A 19,909-nucleotide genomic window follows, 5' to 3' on the forward strand; every position below is an offset into this window, starting at 1 on the left:
CTCCTGGGCAGGTCTAGTTGTCCTGCTAACCGCACAGATGCACCAGCAGGATGGCCCCGGCTGAGAAGCTGCTGTAATTTGGAAGATGCTCAACGGTGCCTTTTTGTCGGCCTGTGCTGCAGCTACGTTTAGGCAGATCAGCGTGGCCGGTGTGCAGAAACACTAAAACGGCGTTCCCAGCCAGAGCAAACAACAGACATCGATTTTTACTTAAGCTGGTATGCAGCTACGTGATGTTTTGTGCTATGGGTTTAATTCAAGTGGTGGGTGTGGGAGAAAACAGCAGCAAGCACCTCTTTCTGCTACCGTCTCCTCGTTTGTGGAGGTTTTGTGGAACAGTCCCGGGAAAGCAGGCATGGAAAAAGAAACAACCCCACCAGCTAAACTGGGAAACAGGAAAAGGGTCTGGCCGTGGTCTGTTCCAACTGGCTCGACAAATATAAAACAGGCGTCCCCTATAACATTCCTCCGCTGCTGCAAGCCCGGGAAAGGTAAAGCGACGTAAAAGGTGGCCAGCTGCGCGTGCAATAAGAGCAGCCAAAAGACCTGCTTCTGTTACAGCGTTGCTGGACGTGAGAGCTTGAGGGCAAAGCAGGTGCTCAGCGTCGCAGGCCCCCCGGTTTCCCGAAAGCGGCCTTGCTGCGAGGGGGGCTGCGGGGAGCGCGGGAGCGGCAGCCTGGAGAGAAGGCTCGCTCCGAGCGCGGGGATGGGCGGCGGGGCCGGCTCCTGCGCTGCGCGTCCCTCTGCGCTCGGCCGAGACCTGGCGGCGGGGCGGCTGGGGCGGCGCCGGGAGGTGGAGGTCGCGTGGGCGTCCAGGCGTTTTTGCGGATGCTGCGCCATGCCTCTTGGCTCCGCGGGCCGCAAGAGCAACGAACGGTTAGCGACAGCCCCGGTTAGGCACAAAAACGTACGTTCCTGACAGATGTTAAAGCTTGACGTGTGGGAGGTTGTAACATGGAAGCAATTAGCTTAATGTGAAAGCCGAGAAATGTCTTTTATGAGCTCGTGGGGCTGGATTGGGCTAGAGCTGAGGACCTGCTCCGAAATGCTGCTCAAAGGGAGAGTTCGTGTCTATTTTACGCCTGTGCCAGACAGCCTGAAAAGCCAGGCAATATTTAACATGTCTGTGGATGACAGCTAAGTGAATGCTGCCACGGGAGCCAAAAACAAAGGTGCTTTGAGCCCGTGCGCAAAAATAAGGCATAAGGAAGGGGGTAGGAAAGCCCCAAAACCCTGGGAAGAGCTGTCCTCTGCGGTTCTCCCAGTGCTCACTACCTGGGTGCCGTTATTTATCGCTGCTCCGAAAGAGTGGAGAAATCATCCGAAAAACGAGTATTGGGAGGAGCAGCTCGGTTTGCGGAGAACTGAGCAAAAGTTTGCTCTGGGCTCTGCGTGGGGTGGTTAAAACACAGGTAAACGGCGGTTGGGGCACGCGTGTCCCCGGCCGGGGCAGCGCCGCAGCTTCCCAGCGAACCGGAGAGCTCAGCCGGAGCAGGGGAACGGCGCTGTGCAGGGCCAGGCCGGGCACGGGAGGGCTGCGTCCTGCAAGCAGCGACGTGCTGCTGCGGCCGGGAGCCCGGGATCGGTTGCTTTGGCGCACGTCTGATTTGGCACCGACTTGCCCCCCCCAAAAAAACAAACAAAAAAAACCAACAAAAAAAGCAGCTTCCTTTCCCTGCCCGGTGGCTATTTGCTTTTCAGTCCCTAGGTTGGCACTCCCAACCTAGGAAAAAGGCTGCCGTTTTTCACAGCGAGAGCAAAAACCCGTCCCAAGCAAAGCTCTCTCTGAGATTTTTTTTTTTTGCCCACTTTTATGGGTCCCAAACAGCCTGTTGTGCGGGGAGAGGCGCAGTGGGGCTGGGAGCCAAATGGGCCAGAAGTTTCCAGCGTCTGCTTCCTGCTGATCTTCCTGTGATTCACAGCTCGTAATTACCTATAAACTCCTCTCGCCCGGCAACTGTCTTCACACGTCTTGTAGCTCAGCTGCCGGGAGTCGCCCAGCATCGCTCGGGGCAGAGCGGAGACCGACCGGGTCTGCGCCTTGGGCCACGCAACGGAGGAGGTCTGTGCCCACCGAGGTCGGCTCGTGGCAGCCCCAGGCAACGCAGAGACCTTTCTGGGTGGGTGAGGAATTGGTGGTGACTTCCCACGCCATGGATATTGGGTGCCCGGTGCCACAGGTCTTAATTATTCTGTGCCTCGGGTTTCCAACCCAGCCTTACCAGGCAGCGCCAGAGCGTGGAAGAGGGAAGAAGAAAAGCCCTCACATCATTGCAGGGTCGTTCGGGACAGCTCTATGCAGATCCAGGACTTGATGCCTTTTGGAAGGAGCAGAGCAGAAAGGGGAGGGGTTGGGGAGGGGGAAAAAAAAGGCCATTTATTAAAACCAGGTCCCCCAACCCAGCAATGGGCAAGGGGCTCGGTCTTCTTTGGGGTTTTTGTTCCGTAATTGCAGGGCTTGGGGCACTGAGAAGGTGGTGCAGGTAGCAAAGCCGGGTGAGAGGGCAGGGAAGCTTGTGAGTGTGCTCCTGCAATCGCCACGTCAATAAAAATTACTCCTCGGTGGCAGTTTCACCTTTCGGAGGTCCTGCTTTGGACACTCGTGGTGGCACGCTCTTCTGGAGGTGGGCCTGCCGCGTTGTGACCAGCCACAGCGTTGCCCGTGTGCCTGTCCCCACCTTGCCCACCAAAGGACCCGTCACTAGCTTCCCGCTGAGCTTTTTGCCCCGACTCTCCTTTGGTTGCTTGCGGCAGAAGCAAACCCAGCTGCGCCCTTCGCCCAGCCCCACGGAAAGCACCTGGCACGGCCTCCGCTGCGGATGGAGGCAATCTGAGCGCTCGGCCCAACCTAGCGGCTCACACAGCCCCTGCCGCCCGCCCGCGGGCAGGGACGGGTTCAGCCGCCGCGCTGGAGCCCAAGCTCGAGCTCGGGCAGAAGGCTCACGCTGGCTTGCAAGGAGCCGCACAGCCACGTGCTCGTGCTCGGCTAAACCATCCTGCAAAAGAACAACTCAGCACAAAGCAGCTTGTAAGCGTGCTTTCAAGCTGCGAGGTTTTCTCCTGTCTTCTGCCAGGGTCCCGCCGAGAGCACCTTGACGAGACACTAAGAGGAGCACGAAACACATTTCATGGCTGTTGCACCTTTCCTGCCAAGTCGGGTCAGTTCCAGCATTAAGCTTGAAGCTAGGCTGCACGCATGCACTTCCCGCGTTGTGCCCTGCTCTCACTGAGGCGGACCAGGAGATCAATAACAGGATGAAAGGAAAATGAATATGTTTCCAGAGCCCCTGTCCCTGTCTGCCACCAGGCTGGTGCATGCGTGTACATCCAGGTACCGGCTCCGCAAGACCACGCTGGCTTGATATCTGCTGCCTTTGCTGGCCTCGAGGAGCTCCGTCCGATGCTTGCGCTGCTGCTGCCGCCCTTCGTTAAGGATAGCCATTAATAAGTGGCAGATGGAAGCCCCAAGTTCCTTAATAAAGTTTATTTAATCATAACTATGCTTAGGAAAATACACTTGTAAGGGTTAATATAATGCAATTTAGTTTAACTTTACACTACATTTTGGACAAAAGACTTATACGTGTTTTAGGTAAAAACAGGATGTATGATCTGGCTTGTTTACATCTATTACAAACGTAGAAAAGGCTGTCATGCACTACAGTAGAGAAAGAGCATGAAAAAAAAAATTACCTTTGGTTTAATTGAGAGAATACAAGTATTGCACTGTAAAAGCCTCAAACATGGTGCAACCAAACATCATAAACATGTTTCCATGCCAGCTTACGAAGGTTTGTTAGCTAGTGTAATTTTAGAGGGAAATATATACACACATAGGACAACTCCATTAGCTATTTGGATTCTGTTAATATCGTATGCACATCACATATCTACACAACCAGCATTCAAGAAGACTCTTGAATTGGTTAATACTTTCGAGCTACATTAAATCTGTTGAAATCAATGACATCATTACCATATCCTAAGTGGCCTGTCAGTTGTTAAATATTCTTTTTCAAATGCCTAAAATTCCAGCCTAGATCATCAAAACCCAGAAACAGCGATTACGATACAGTGACTTACTTATAAAAGCCTAGCTACCCACATCTAGGTCACTTCTCAGGGCAGGCAGTTTGAGCGTGCAGATCCACGCAGGCGAGAGCCCGGCACACCGCCGTGCTCGCCAGGGGACCGGCAGCGTGGGGGGTATCGTCGTGCTGATCCTTCCAGCCACGTGCTTGGGACTGAACGCTGCTACAGGTGTCGCTGCGGAGAAACGGGGAAAAGGCGAGTAATGGCAAAACCTACGCAAAATAATTTAGAAATATTGGGGGAGGAAAAAAAAAAAATCACTGTTTAAAGGGACCACCGTGCATGGCGGGTTACCTAGCCTGTAAACCCTACGTCAAATATTCAGTATTAGCAATGTCCAACATCGTTAGGTGCACAGGACACATTACGTATTTGCTGCTTTACCTTGACATCCTCCCACATCTTGGTCTTTAGTTCTTCTAAAAAGCGAAAAGGAGAATCCCACCGCAGTTACGCATCGACGCTGGGTACTTCAGGACATTGCTGGCAGGGTTTCAGATTGACTTTTCTTCTTCCTAACGTTTCAGTAATTTATTTTCAGCTTCTAATCTCGTGGCAAGAAACACTGCTGAACAGAAGCACTGTCCTCTTCCAAGAGTCCTCGTCAGCGCAAGCGTCCAAGCCTTGCCCGCTTCACAGAAACGTACGGCAGCGCGTCTCGGAGAGCCAAACCTCTGCCTTTAGCTCGCAGCGAGAGATTTAGAGTCGGCCAACGCCGTGCTTCCATCTAAAGAACAAGCAAAAACAGCCAGGCCAGCCCACAGGTTTATGTGAGTACAGCCGGGGTCCTCGGCGTCTCTCGCGAGATGGTAAAAGGCTCTTCGCAAGGATACGGAGGGAGCTATAAAGCCTCTACACAGCACTGGAATTCCCAGCATCTGCTCTCATCGCTCACACGCAGTGGCAACGCTTGTACATAAAGGAAACACACTATCGTCAAGGAAAAAAAAACAACACATCTATGACTATTACAACCGGTCGTTTAGAAAAACAATTCAACTAGATTTTTCTTAATGTTCAACATAAATATAGTTGCAACTCGATCTTCAGTTGACAATGATTGTCGCAGCCAAGGTAAGGACTGAACGCTATCTAGGCGGACAGGAACTCGCTGTACATATTATACGACTTATTTCTGCCACGAGGGAGGGATGCCTCCCTCTCGAATCTTTGGCCTCCTCTTACCGCCCCCTCCCAGAAGCAGAAGCGATGCAGCGCTGCCGTTCCCTATTCACTCAAGGCAGAGGGTCTCCTGGGTGGGCAGGACGGCGCGGGGCTCCGGCAGAGAAGAGCGGAGTTTATCGCCGTCGGTTTGCCGTCGAGCGCTTCGGCGAACGAACGCCGACCAAGCTGCTCGGCTCTGCGCTCTCCGGAGGACACCTGCCTCCAAAGCTTGCTTCTTCAGAGTCGCCCCCACCGCTCCGGCCGCGCAGGGCCTTGCGGAGAGTCTTCTGCAGCAGACGGGACCGGAGGGTTTGCTTTCTCCCTCCGGCTCGGTGTTGTTTGCGCTCTGCCACCGGTCGGCCCGCGAGCTCGCTTACGCTGCTGCGCGCCAGAAGAGAAGTCTGGTCAGAATGAGAAACTCCTGGTGGGACGTTTCTCGCACGTAGACCACGGTCTGACCGCTTGCGTGTCTCTCCGTCTGCAGGGAAGCGAGATGATCCTATCGACTGCAACTTGAATGAATAAGGAGCAGCAATTCCTACAGTTCTTAATGCCAGGTTTGTTGCTTACCACTTGGTTTATCTTTTTTTTTTTTAAATTTTTTTTTTCTTTTGGTGCGTGAGATGTTAGATATTGATGAACCATACTTATATCAGTGCTACTATATATATATATTTTTTTTAGCTCATGAAGTTTGACTGCTGTCCACCACTGAAATGAAAAGGGGAAAGAAATCATCTCGACTTGCAGGATCTGCAGACCATTTCCACCGAGAGTGAGTATTTTGATTTCTGATGATCCCAAATTATAAATTATAATTACTATTCTGTATACATATTAAAACTATCACAAGTGGCATTTCCATGGGATAAAACCTATGGAAATGTCGCGACTACAATTCAAAATAGTGTTTTGAACTTGCATTGGTATCCTTTTACCCAAGAACTATACAATTTTAAAGCTAGTCAAAAATACATAACCAAACAGTTCATAATTTCAGTAATTTCATGCACAGCTAATAATACCCCATGAAAACAAGAAAACCTGTAGCAAAGAGTATCACAGAAAACTGGCCCATGGTAAGCAACGAATCTGAATGTTTCAAAATCAAAATAAAAGCTTACACAAACAAAACCAAACATGCATATATAAAGTGTACATGTACTGCACAAGCGCTATTCCTAAAGGATTAAACTGCATAGGTAAAAATCAAAAACATAATGTGCAATATTTTAAGCCCTTAAAGCACAATCAAAAAAAAAAAAAGTAGAAAATAAAAAATAACAACCTTGCTCCCCCACAACAAAGCCAATTACACATCATAGTTATTAAGATATTAATCAAGATAGAGGTTCTCCAATCAAAAGCTGGAAGGACTACTCCCAGATTTTGGCTCACCATTCACGCTTAGGGGATCTGAAATGTACGTTCACAATTATAATTACCTTAAACAGTTATGTTCATTGCTAGCCAACTTTGATTTGTTTTACAAAGTGCTCTTTTATGTAATAGAAGCTATCTTCCTGGTAGAAAAACCATTGAGTAGTTTAACACTTCGAACACCAAGACGCATTAAGAACTAAAAAGAGAAAGAAAAAGAGGAAGAATTGGCTGCTAGAACAAAAAGCAACTAATGCCAGTGGCACTATATACGTCTCGCTTGTGTATGGGTAGCTACAGTCTGGTTCCTAAAGCTCGGTTTATAAAATAACTGCGTAAGCTAGTAGACTAGAAGCTTACACTGATTTCACAGGACACAGCCTCATATACCCTACCTGCCTTCTCTAATAAAGAGATCCGATAGCTGAGTTCACCATTACACAAAAAGTTGGCAAAAAATATTTTCAACTAAAGAAAAAAAAAATAATAATGCAGACACTAATTAAAGCAAACCATGCTTAAAAAAAAAAAAAAAAGAAATCTACAGTATCTGTACATAAGCTGTATAAGATCTTACAGAAGAAGATAAACGTGCCCCCAGACCACAGCTATTTCTACTCCTGCCCCTTGGTCGCCTTCTCCAGATAGTACACGTTGACCAAATGACGATTGAGGTGCTTGCTGTATTCCCCTTCCTTCTTGAACGAGCGGTCGCAGAAGATGCACACGTAGCTCTCCCTGGCCACCGCCGCCGCCGCGGCCGCAGCTCCCTGCGATGCCTTCGGGCTCGTTTCCTCCTGAACGGAGCGAGCGCCGTTCAACCCTGAATCGTCACTTCCTTCTGATATGTTGTCGCTTATGTCGCTGCCCTCGTGGCTGTGGATGCCCTCGTCCTCATCCATTTCCTGAGATTCGTTCGCTGCTGTGTTATCTGGAGACGGCAAGTCCAGCGCCGCTTTAGGGCTCTGCACGCACCCTTCCGGGGGCGCGGGTGCCGGCACGGCGTCGCCCATCGGCTCCGGCGCCGGCAGGCACGTCTTAGCGAGGTCCGCTGGGTCTGGGTCGCTCACGGTTTCCGCCACGCAGGTTTCCTCCAGCTCCGTCCCAGGTGCCGCATCTGGTAGCACATCCATGGGCAAATCCGAGCTTTGTTCAGAAGACGCCGCACCGGGAGTCTCCTCGGAGCACGCGTCTTGCCCCTTTTCGGCCTCTCTCTCCTCCTCCTCTTTTTCACTAATAGCGTCCGTGTTCTCTGCCGCTGAAGCAGGTATTTCTCGGTCTTTTTCCTCGGCCTCCATGTCTGCGTCTCGAGGCGGCAAGCAAAGCTGTGCTGGGTCTGGCACGCGGCCCCCGTCGGGATTGGCGCTCTCCCCCTGAGGAGCGTGACCACCGACGCCATCCAGTGTCACCACGTCGGCGAGGTCCCGCTCCTTCTCCTGGCTGCCGCCCTGACTGTCAGGCTTCCCGCATCCATCCTCTTCCGCGGGGGGACACTCCTCGCGGTCCTCCTCTTCCTCCAGCTTCTCCCGATCCAACTTGCTGCTCTTCTTACTGTGCTTATTCTTCAGAGCTTTCTTTTTTCTGTTTTTCTTCAGGCAAGAATTTTGCTTTTTAGGCTCCTCCTCTGGAACAATGTCACTCTTCTGAGCTTCCTGGCACTCTCTGGGTTTAGTTTCCACTTTCTTTTTCTTTTTTGTTACTGCTGCGGTGTCGTTCGCAGGCTCTTCCTTTGAGGAAGTTACTTCAGCCTCTGCCTTTCTCTTGGTCTTCTTTGTTTTACATGGTTTCTCAGTAATTTTCTCAGTTTTAATGTCCACCTCCTTGTTTTCTGAAGCCGATTTCCGACTCCTGGTCGTCACCTGGCCTGCACAAACGTTGCTCGCCGGCTTCTTTTCCTTTCCCAAATTCTCTTTTTTCTCCACTTTCACTGTTTTCTCAGCTTTCTTTGCAGCCGAATCCCCTTTCGTCTGTTCCTTCTCCGCTTTGTCGTTAATGCCCTCAGAAAAGTCAGCTTCGCTCTTTTTAGTCCGTAGCTTCACTTTTGAAACATCCATGGTGATGTCGGAACAGTCAGGGTGCCTGGATTTGATGTGATACTGCAGGTTACATTTCTTAGACGCTGCGTAATCGCAAACAGGACAGAGGAACTGGCGTGGGTTGACGTGGAGCTCAACGTGCTTCTTGAAGTTGCTGCGGTCAGCTGTCTTGTAGTCACAGTGCGGGCAAGTCAGAGGCTTCGGCCCGTTGTGAACCTGCCTGGCGTGACGAGTTACTTCGTGCTGGTTGGAGGCCACGTAGCTGCACTGATCGCATTTGAACGGCTTCTCACCTGTGGAAGGAGGGTGGAAGGGAATGATGGTGATTATCAAGCACAGAGGTAAAAAACTGCTTCCCACCAATACAGATACAGAGAGAGGAAAAAGAAAAATAAAAAAAAAAAGAAAGAAGGAAAACTTCTCCATGCGCCTTTAAAATTAAATAAATAAAGTCAATATGAGGAATCCACAAATCACGAACACGTTCACAAGACACAACAAAAAATACACAAAAAAAAGAGAAGGGGCAAGGGCTGGGAGGAAGGGGATCCACAACCAAACAAGCAGTAACAACGTCACAGGTTCTGGCTATGCATACATACCGGCAGAGATCCCTCTACAGTAATATTAGCAAATGGAATCCATACCCAACTGGTCCATTGAATGCATTGTAGAAAAATGGAAATTAACATTTGATGAATAGCAATTTCACACACATGTTTCAAAAAAGTCCAACTTTACACAAATTTAGCATACTTCATGTTTGCATTGAAAAGGAAACGAGGGAAAATAAGCTAGCAAAAAACAAAGCATGTGAAAAACCATACACAGCTCAGATGATTTTTACCTCTGATAATTCAGTTTGCTGAGTTTTTCATTTCAAACGTTATGGTGTATTAAGCATGTGGCGTGTTGGCTGCAGGCTGCTCTTGGCAAGCCACCCGCATCCAGTCCAAAGCCATCATGTTGCTACTGAAATATGCATTTACGTTTTTGCAACGCCTCTTGCAGAAGCATTCCTGGAAGTGTTCTGCTCAGCGTGTGCTGCTGCAGCAGAACCAGCTTTCCACTTCCGAATCAAAGCAAATACAGTTTTAGTGCAATAGCTTAAGTTCAGGAGTACTTTGCAAACATCTGTGCGCGTGCAAATTCGGCTGAGGAATTTGGGATGCTCTGAAACTCTAAGCCAGTCTCTCAGAACTGATCTGCAGAGCTAGCACGTGCCACTTCCTAGGCACACCGCAACCCCCCGCCCCTCCGGCCCCTTCTGCCCACGGTGCAGCGGCGGTTCTCCCTCCTCGCGTCCTGCTGCCCCGACGCTGCCCCTGCTCGTGATGCTCCTCTGCAGCGCGCGGCGTGGCAGACCGGAGCGGCCTGCGATGAAGGTGAAGCGACTTCGCCCGCGGCGCTGGCTCGCGCGTTAGCAACACGGCCGATCCTCCGTATCAGGCCGTGTTGCCCCCGTGGCAAAGGGAGAGAGGTACTTGTTTAAGAATCTAGATCGTTCCACTTGTGCCTGCAGCATCTCTTTACTGCTTAATGCAGGACTACGCTGGTTGCCCATCATCTTCAGCCTATCTTCCTTCCTTTCTCCTCTGTTTCTCACCACCTTTCCACAAGTTTAACCTTGAGGGCTACACTGGAGTAGGCACCATACCCCTCTCTCAGGGATGAGCCTCTGTCGCCTGCACTTCATGGATCAGCTCCATGTTACTTGGAGCAAGGACAAGAACAGCCTCTCCCATTGCCTACACTTGAATGAGCCGTTCCAACTGTGCAAAACGCCCAGAGGTAGTTGCTAAGACCATATCGTAACAGGATAACTCAGAGGCTGTACACGAAGAGTTTGTGCCTCTGCTAAATGCAGGGTTCCTGCTGCATAAGCAGAGACCACGCGCACCAGGATGGCTAAGAAGACAGCTGCAGCTGTGAAGCAGCCTCTGAACTACTGCAGTTCACAGCCTGACACTTCAAGAAAGCTGAAATCTGCACCAGTTTGCTTTAAAAGACCAGGCTGTGAACTGCAGGAGTCCAGAAGTTGCACAGAAATTGCCGCAGAAGAGTTTCGGCTGCCTGGGCGATGGGGCAAAACGGGCCATAGGGGTTAGGAGAGCTGGTAATAAAACACCCCTGAGAGCCAGAGTCCCATGCGCACTCCCATTTTTGTCAACAAGGCTGGTGCCCACCTTCCCTCCCAGACCTTCGAGTCCAGGAGCAAGGGCAAATCACACTCCTCATCTCCTTCAGATGTCAGATTTCTCTGCACAGACAAGTGGAGAAGAGGACGTTCCGGAAATAGTTTCTAAACTAAGAACTGAAGCTCGGGGCACACCAGATCGTTTGCAATTGGCCCAGAGGTTCAGCCAAAAATGATTTTTATTTCTGAAGGCAGAGTGTTTCATTTGAAAGTTCTCAAACCAAAATACTGGCATGTCATTTTAGAGCTAGCTATTTTTAATGGGTCCAAACCCACCCCCACCCCACAACAGTTAAAATTGTCTTCTGATTTCAATTAAAAGCCTCAACTGTTGAAACGGAAACAATTACTATTTGGGAGATTTTCACCACTGTCTGCTAGGAAGAGGAATTCACCTAGGTCTGGTCAATCCAGACACTAGCAAAACAAGAGCACGGACCGAGATCCACCTGAGGCTTTCCTAGGGGGTTCACAAGGCACAGATGTACTTCTGCCCACTGCTCCTATGCCGTAACAGCTCTTATTTCATTCACACACACACACACAAAAAAAAAAGAGCCACAGGAGAAAGAGAGCAGGAGATGGTTGTAACACCACAGGCAGGGCTTTACGATCAGTGATGGGAAATAAAGGCTAGTAAAAATTGCTAAATTGGCTTTTAGTCCCACTAGACTGAATCATGTGTAACCACCATCCGAGTCTGCTCATCCCTCCTCTGTGTCTCCTTGCCATAAGCAGATCCTATTTTGCTTCTTTTTGTAATACTAAGCAAGAGCTAAGGGTTTCCTCAGAGCCTCTAGATGGGTCGAGACTGCAGATGTTTCAGAGGAGATTCTCAGCTGCTCAGAACTTTCCCAGCTTCATTGATTCGCACCGAGTTATGGCAGCAGACAGAAGGCAAGGATCTGATCCGCTTCTACATCATCACAAAGTTATACCTGCACGTAGGACATGCTGAGGACTAAAGTAGCCTCTGAACCCCAGAATACATCTTGGAAAGCAAAGGGAAAGAAAGAGAGATACTCTTCCACTATCACTTGTATTAACCAACACTTAGCGTTTCTTTAGCCTCTTCCACCCACTTCTCAAACCTTCTCGCTAAGGGAAGGAAGCCTGTCGGTAAGACTAGAATGACATCCGAGGAAAACCGTCTCGTTCAATGATCTAACACAGCGCCCATCTCCAACCTCTGTGCTGAAAGACTTGCTGCTCTGCAGTCCACGTTACCCCAGTTTCAACTTGCGGTAAAGCTCAAGGCAGGTAAGGACAACCCAGCTGTAACAACAGGAGCTGAAGCCCAGGCCAAACACGACGGGCTGTTTGCCTTGCACCGCTCCCCTTCCCCAAGTAAGTCGTGCTGCCGCTGCTGCTGCTCCATACCAACCTGAGTGAGTGCGCATGTGCCTGGTTAAATGGGTCTTCTGAGAGCTGGAGTAGGGACACATAGCACATTGATAGGGCCGCTCTCCTGTGAAACAAACAGCAAATTAGTTACCAAAATACAGCCGATCGATTCTCATCTTTGGTTACCGAGCCATACACACGAGGCCATCGCAGATCCTCACCAGATCCCCAGGTTGTATTTCTGAGACGGAGGGCACAGTGTCCCTCAGCAAAGGACCGCAGTGAGAAACGTGTGCCTTAGCCGGACCAGTGCAACATGTCATGTCTTATAAACGAGGGCAGTGAAGGGGCAGAGCATGCGAGAGGCATGTCCACATATCCATGTCCCATGTCCAGCTGGGGTCAGGCCGTAACCTTGGGCAAAAGAGTGGCGAGGACAACCACTTTGGGGAAGTCCTAAGCCACCAGAGCTGACTTCCCCAGGGTACTTCTGCCAGCACTCGGAAGAGACAAAAGAGAGATGCACCCGTAGGAAACCCAGTGTGTTCTTGCCTTATGTAACACCTTACCTGAAACCTCCGTATTTAACTCAGATTAAGGTGGGGAGCAACCACCCCTTCAGATCACACTCGCATTTGCCAGAGTACAAGCACAGATGATAGAGGCTGGGACTACACTTCCGAAGTTTTATTGGCAGGGTGAAAATAGCCCGGGGTGTGGGAAAACATGACGCCCTGCTCGGTGAAACTACGCTGCCAGCAAAAGCTCAAGAGTAGCAGCAGCGTTTTGAAGACTCTGATCCTTTCGCCTGCAGAGTTATTGTGTCTGGAGAAGTAATGGAAACTAACCTGCCATAAAGTAGGTTTCCACAAGGAAAACGGTTATTAGCTAGTAACTATCAGTACAATGATACTTGAAAACCCTTTTCAAGTGAAGACAAGCCCCAAATAAAGGCAGACGGTTAGAGAATTAACATCTGTTAGGCAGGTCCAGATAAGTCCCACATCACTCACACATCTGAGTGTGAGAGATCTCGGCTGCCTTGTCTCCGCTACGGTTGCAGAAACGCTCTTTAGTCCACTGTGGATGCACCCAACAGGGGATGGCCGCAAAGCTGGCAAGGGAGAAGAAAAGTGCTCATTTGTAATATTTACTCAAGTCGGGGTCAGAACTGCGCTGCAGCATTTTGCCGCATCCGTTGAAGCTTACAGCCAACGCGCTCTCCGAATCACCGAGATGCGGATGCCAGCAGAAGCCCGGCAGCCGCCCCCGTGAGAAGTGAGGCTCCGCTGCAAGCCCTTGGTTTGCCGATCTAGCAGGGGAGCAAAGTCTTTGTAATGCAGACCAGTCCCCCATTTCTTCCTCCCACCGGTTCGTCTCGACCATCACTCTTGACCAGATCAGCAGCTTAAAGGACTATTCCCCCTAACAGCCGTAGCCCCCCTTACCCGTTAAAGGGAGACGGGAGATTGGTGCCCTACGCAGCAGAAAATTGTCAGGTACAAGGGAGAGGTAGGCCTTTTGTTATGGAGAACTGGTTGGGTTTTTAAACGACTCTTTACAATCTGAAAATATGTGGCCAAAGGTCCTTGAATACTCAGTCATGCCTCTTTCCCCGTCCCTGACATTTCGTATCTTTAGCGTTACCTACAACTTGAAGAATACAGAAACGGCATTCTTTCAGATACTTTCTACACAGCAACAAAACCTACTTGATTTAGAGTATGATGAATGCAACTAATTTAAAAATGTATGTTATTGCCACTTGAGAATTAAACGTATGACTACATTGCAAGGGCTGTTTTATGAAATGCTGTTCCCCACAGGATTTTTATTGTAATTTTACAAGCTCATTATATGCAAACAAGCCACCAGAAAAAAACTTTCCACAAGACACTAAAGAATAAGCCCCAACCTAGCAAAATCTTAAGTAGACACTTAACTCTACGGAAATGAACAGGCAGGCTGATGTCAGCAAACAAATTTAAGACCTTCTCCTTATTAAAGCTTTTCTTCTAACGCTATTAAAAGCTGCGTCTCCTCGAAACAAAACCGCTTCTGTGAACCTTCCAGCACGGCTGCAAGCAGGAGAGCGCTCCCACGACAAACCGAAATAAAAACCGACGCTCCAAGACCAGGCACTGAAGACTGGGACTCCCTGAAATTGGTACCTTATTTAGACGGCCCTGAGGACGATTTTCAATTAGTTTTAAGTTTTCTGGGAATTGTTTTTAACCAGTAAAGGGTAGGGAAAAAAAAGAAAAAGGACAATACCACACTGGCTTACACTAAGTGCCCAGGATCAGCAGCATGGAGAGCTGATGGGAGTAAACCATGTCAAAGCTTGACTGCGCTCATCAGACACGACTCTAACCCATCCCTAAACCCTTTCCCAGGGTCTCTAAACCACCCCTCCACCCAAGATGCCCCGTATCTGCCAGCACGCGGATAACCGCTGCCTGCTTTCCCGCGGTCCCCGGGCATGCGGAGGACTGGCACGGTCTCCCGCCAGGCTGGGTCGATTCAGCTCACTAAGCAGCAGAAAACCAACGCGGGCAGCAGGAAGGGAGCAATTTTCTGCCTTCTCAGTGAGCTGAACCAGCAAGCGCCAGGGTGCCGGGGGAAAACAGGGTCTGCCTTCAGCAGCAGCAGCCGAGCAGCTGCTCCTGCAAAACAGCAGCTCTGCAGAGTCGGTGTTCCAGGGAACCGGGTGGTCCGAACACAGCGCATCCGCTCACCTGCGCGGAGGCCTTTTCCAACACAGGAAAATGCAGGTAAAGGGGGGGGGGGGAAAGAGAGAGAGAGAGAGAGAGAGAAAAGTATCGATCCAAAATTATAAACCCTATTAGCAACCGAGAAATAAACAGTTGCAATTTTCTCTTTAGCAATGTGAACCCATAAAGTATGAAGAAAACAAAGAACAAGTGTGCATCACTCACTTTTTTTTTTAAGAGTTACCTTCCTTAAGTTTTAAGTGAGAAAACCATAATCCAAAGATATTTCAGTACTGGCCAGAGAGGTTTTTTTTTTTTTTAGTTTCAGTACTGCTAGGTTAACAGCCTACAAACACTTTTGACTATTAAATACCTGCTGGGATTTTTAAGGCAGAACAATTATTCACTAGTACCAGCAGAAACTGTTTAGCCTGGTAGGTAAACACACTTGCCAGTAGCTTATTTGTTCTTCAAATACTCTTCCTTTAGCCTTAGCATCCTCCCCCACAAAATCAGCGTTATCGGAAAGGAGGAACATTCCCAAATGAGCCTACTAACATATTTGAAAGGTTTTTAATCAAGCAAAACTAACTGAAAGATCAGCTAACAAGTTAAGAGCTAGCAAAGAAAGCAACTACCCGAGAAGGACTAAAAGGTGCTGAAACCTCATAATCGCTCATTTCAGTTTAATTAAAATAATTAAAGACACGACTAACCAAAGAACCGGAAACCTAGACTTCACCACTATTTTTAAAGGAGAAAAGAGGAACTGGACGGCAGCACTCTACATAGTTTAACATGCTTGATTTTTTTTTTGTTTTAATATGGTTCACTGATATAAATCAATCGTGGGGGAAAAAACAAACGCAACCAGCACTTGTCAGCTGAAAGCACCTAGCAGCTCCCGACTGCAAGGGACCCCCTGCCGGGGCTGCGGCTCGGGGAGGGGGCGAGCCTGGACCTGGACGCTGCTTCGCTCGTGACTTCCCCGCACAGCTTGTTTTTTGCACCGCCTGCCCCACCAGCAGTGACACGGGAGCGCTTCCTCCGCGATCACGCCCCAACACGTGAAACTCGAGGAGAGCTTTCCAGGGTCACAGTGGCAACCTAATGGATTTGGAGCGGAGACAAACGTAAAACAGGCACCGCCGACCGCACGGGCTCACACTCGGTCTTGAGCTCTGGGATGGTAAAAGTTTTCTCGTGCTGTTCTGTCATTTTTACCTGCTCTCTTTCCTGTTGACCTACCAGAGACACACACAAAGAAAAACAACAACTGCAAGATAAAACACATCATTTTCCTAACACCTCTTACAAAAATCCTTGCTGAGTTTTTTTTTCTTTTTTTTAGGAAAAATATTTAAGACAGAACTGATTTTTAAGCTGATGGTGTCCTCTACACAAAGCACATGGCTATTATAAGGAGAAAAATATGTTTTAACATATTAAAACCCAAACAGACCCTCCTCCCCGAGCCCCTAGCAAAGCAGACACCGAGCACGCTGGCACAACGCGAACCCCTGCACATGCTTCGCCGTACTTCAGCTCAGTCCCAGCCCAAACAGCTGCAGAGAACTAAGGCGAAGCCTCAGAAACGCTCGTGTCACCGATGTGATGAGGCATAGCTTCAAAAGGAGCGATTCCGCAGCGTTTTGCTCAGCTAGCATGGCCCACCGTGCGGGGGACCAAGGCGGGAGCACTCGTGGTCAGCAGACCACGAGTCAGGCAGCAGGTCTGTCCCCGCAGAAAACCTCAACGAGGTGGAAATTAAAGCTGCTGAGAAACTGCGAGAAAGAGGTACGAGTCGTCACCCTTCTTTCACGAAAGGAAACAAGGAGGTGAAACGATTGTACCTCGTTGGCCCAAGGGGAAACGTGGCTACAAAATCCCCGGTCGGATTTTAGCTTTGGCTGCAAAGGAGTCTGAAGCTTGGCTACCTGCTGCATGACTCCCCATGTAAGAGCTCACAGAGCGAGAGGGCTGCGCCACCCGAGGTCCTCTGAGGCCACCTAGCATCAATCAGAGTAGAAACAGGCCCTACACTTTTCCTGCGATTACAAACCAGCGCTAGGAGAAGACAGGAAATCAGGCCAAGGTCCCCCTCGAGGGCTTCCTACAGGCCAACAGAAGTATGCATCTACTCCTTTTGGCTACTGCAGTGCTGTAGACCTCAGGAAAATGAGGCCCATATGCGTTGAGGGAAATTCATTCATCACGAGCACCGTTCAGCCTCTACTCTGGCTCTGCAGATGGGAGAGGGCTCTTTCTGTGTGTGTATCAGCTCCTCCTCTGCTGTAACCACAGCTTAGTCAAGTTTCAGCTCAGGCTTAGGGTACCGTTTTTCAAGCCACCTGTGTGATTTAGGCGCCTCTTGTCAACCCGTTTGTTTTGGTTTTACAGTGCAGCCCCTCACGCTGCAGACCCTGAAATTCGTCGCGTCCACGCACCGGCATGCCCTCTTCGTAAGGCGCTGCTTAAAATTACCGAACAGGATGGATGTGACGCTCTCAATCATCTCCTCTCGGGCCTGTGACATTCGAGAGATTTTCCCAGGCCCCTAAGACTGCGGAGCGGGGCTCAAACCAAACGCACGCACACAGGAGGGGAGCGCAGGGCCTGGGCAGCATGCAGTGGACTTTGCACGTGGAAGAGTCTCGGTTTGCCCCGTTCTCCCCGGTGTCCCAGTACCCGCGCCGTGCTTCAAGCAAACGAACAAACAAACAAGCAAACGAAGATGAATGACTTACCTGTGTGAGTTCGAATGTGTTGAATGTAATTGTTCTTCCTGTCTGAAAAATAGGAGCACTGCGAGCAGGTGTAGACTTTCCTGGGAAAGTGATTTCTTAGGTGTTTCTTCCAGTGATATTCGCTGACGGTAGTATAAGTGCATATGGTACACTTGTAGACTCTCTCGTTTTCTCCTGCTTTGTTGTGGTGTTTTAAGTGGGCCAGATAGTGGTCGTATCTGTTAGTGTTGTAGCCGCAGCGATCGCAGCGGATGGGGCCCTTGGAGAAATCCACCTCTTCCGCACCGCAGGAATCCGACTCCTTGACCTGGGCTTGCTTCTCCGCGCTTTCTTCCACGAAGAACTTCTTCGCGCTGTGGACCCTGATGTGATGCACAAACTCCTCTTCGGACTCCGCCTCGTACTGGCAGGGCTTGCAGCGGAAGGGCTTGCTCTTGGCGCTCTTGCACTTGTCCTCCGCGCCCTCCGGCGTGCCGGGCGCTTCCAGCGGGCCGTCCTTGTCGACGCCGGGGGCGTCGGGCGCGGAGCAGGCCGCCGGGCCGCGGGGGTCCGCGGCGGGCGCCTCGAGGGGGGCGAGCTGCAGGCCGGCCGGCGGCGGCGGGCGTTCGCTCTCCGCCGCCCGGGCCTCGTCGTCGCTGTCGGAGAAGGCGCCGTCGGCGACGGTGGTGAGCTCGGCCATCTGGCGCTCCTCGCCCGCCAGGTAGTCGCAGCAGGAGCCACTCACCTCGCCCGTGAGGGCCACGTTGGCCAGCATGATGAGCTGCGGGGCGGCCAGCTCCGCCTTGGACAGCTCGTGCAGGTCGTACACGTCGCCGGGCAGCGCCAGGCCCACGCCGCCACCGCCGCCACCGCCGCCGCCGGCGAACAGGCCGCTGCCGCCCGACTGCCCCAGCACCTGCGTGGCCATCGCGGCGGCGGTCCTGCGGGGCGAGAGGGGCGCGAAGGGGCCGTGAGCAGCGGGGCGGTGGGGGACGGGACGGGCCGCGCCGCGCCGCCGCCCTGCCTCGCTCGCGGCAGGCACGCGGCCATTTTCTGCCTGCCCACACAAAGCGGCCCTCCCCGCGCCGCCGCCGCCGCCGCCGCCGCACCGGAGAGGGGAGGGGGGGGAGGGGAGGGGGAGGGAGGCCTCGCCCCCCCCCCACCCTCCCCGCGGGGGGCCCGGCCGCGGCACCGGCAGCCGCAAGGTCAGGGCGGGCGCCCCCCGCGGCCCGCGGCGGCAGCCTCAGCGGCTCCCCGCGGCCTGGGGCTGCGCCCGGCCCGGCCCGGCCGTGGAGGCGGCGGCGGCATCGCCTTCCGGCGGCCGCGGCTCCTTAGCCGTGGTGCTGATCCCCCCCTCCCCCCCCGCCCGCCGCCGCGCCGCTCCCCGCCGCGCTCGGCCCGGCCGCGCCCGCCCGCCCGCAGATCAGCCCTGGACAGCGCCTCTCGCCCGGCGCGGCGCGGCTCGGCGCGGCTCCCCCTCCCCCCCCCGTCCTCCTCCTCCTCCTCCTCCTCCTCTTCCTCCTCCACCTCCCCCCCCCCACGGCCCGGGCCGCCGCGGGGCCCCGCCGCACTCACCGGCGGCGCGGGGCCGCCCGGCCGCGCGGCTGCTGCGGGGCGAGGCGGGGCGGGGCGCGCGGGGCCGGGCGCGCGCGAGGCGGGGCCGCGCGGCGGCGGCGGCGGCGGCAGCGGCTGGCAACGGCGGCGGCGGCGCGGCGGGAGGCGCCGCGCATTCCAGCACACAGCGCGCAGCGGCGGCCCCGCCCCGCCCCCGCCTCGCCCCGCCCTCCCCCGCCGCGCGGCCCCGCCCCGCCCCCCCCGCCGCGCGCGCGCGCGCGCCTCTTGGGGAGGGGGGGGAGCGGCCGCGCCGGGGGCGGGGCCGCCGGGGTCACGCGGGTGGCGCTGAGGGGGGCGGGGGAGCTGGGGGGGGCGTGGGGTGACGTGGGGCGAGGGGGGCTCTGGGGGGGGCCGTGGGGTGAAGGGGGCCGGTGTGGGGGCTGTGGGGTGACGGGAGGCGAGGGGGGCTCTGGGGGGGGCCGTGGGGTAACATGGGGCGAGGGGGGCCGGTGGGGGGGCCGTGGGGTGACGGGGGGCGAGGGGGGCTGGTGGGGAGGTTCGTGGGGTGACGTGGGGTGAGGGGGGCTGGTGGGGGGCGTGGGGTGATGTGGGGCGAGGGGGCTGGTGGGGGGGTTCGTGGGGTGACGTGGGGTGAGGGGGCTGGTGGGGGGGGTCGTGGGGTGACATGGGGCGAGGGGGGTT

At 52.7% G+C, this 19,909-nt stretch overlaps 1 protein-coding gene across 1 annotated transcript; it reads right to left on the reverse strand.

Annotated features, from left to right (window-relative positions):
- Window positions 1–3,469: 3,469 nt before the first annotated feature.
- Window positions 3,470–19,234, reverse strand: REST (RE1 silencing transcription factor). The gene is made up of 4 exons (XM_067297273.1): window positions 19,229–19,234; window positions 17,675–18,594; window positions 12,254–12,337; window positions 3,470–8,965 (listed from the first exon to the last, which is right to left on the reverse strand). Exons 2-4 carry the CDS (start codon window positions 18,579–18,581, stop codon window positions 7,251–7,253), a joined length of 2,706 nt encoding a protein of 901 aa, XP_067153374.1. The 5' UTR covers window positions 18,582–18,594; window positions 19,229–19,234; the 3' UTR covers window positions 3,470–7,250.
- Window positions 19,235–19,909: the final 675 nt, after the last annotated feature.

The sequence above is a fragment of the Apteryx mantelli genome, chromosome 5 (genome assembly GCF_036417845.1).
Source record: "Apteryx mantelli isolate bAptMan1 chromosome 5, bAptMan1.hap1, whole genome shotgun sequence".
NCBI classification, from domain to species: Eukaryota; Metazoa; Chordata; class Aves; order Apterygiformes; family Apterygidae; genus Apteryx; species Apteryx mantelli.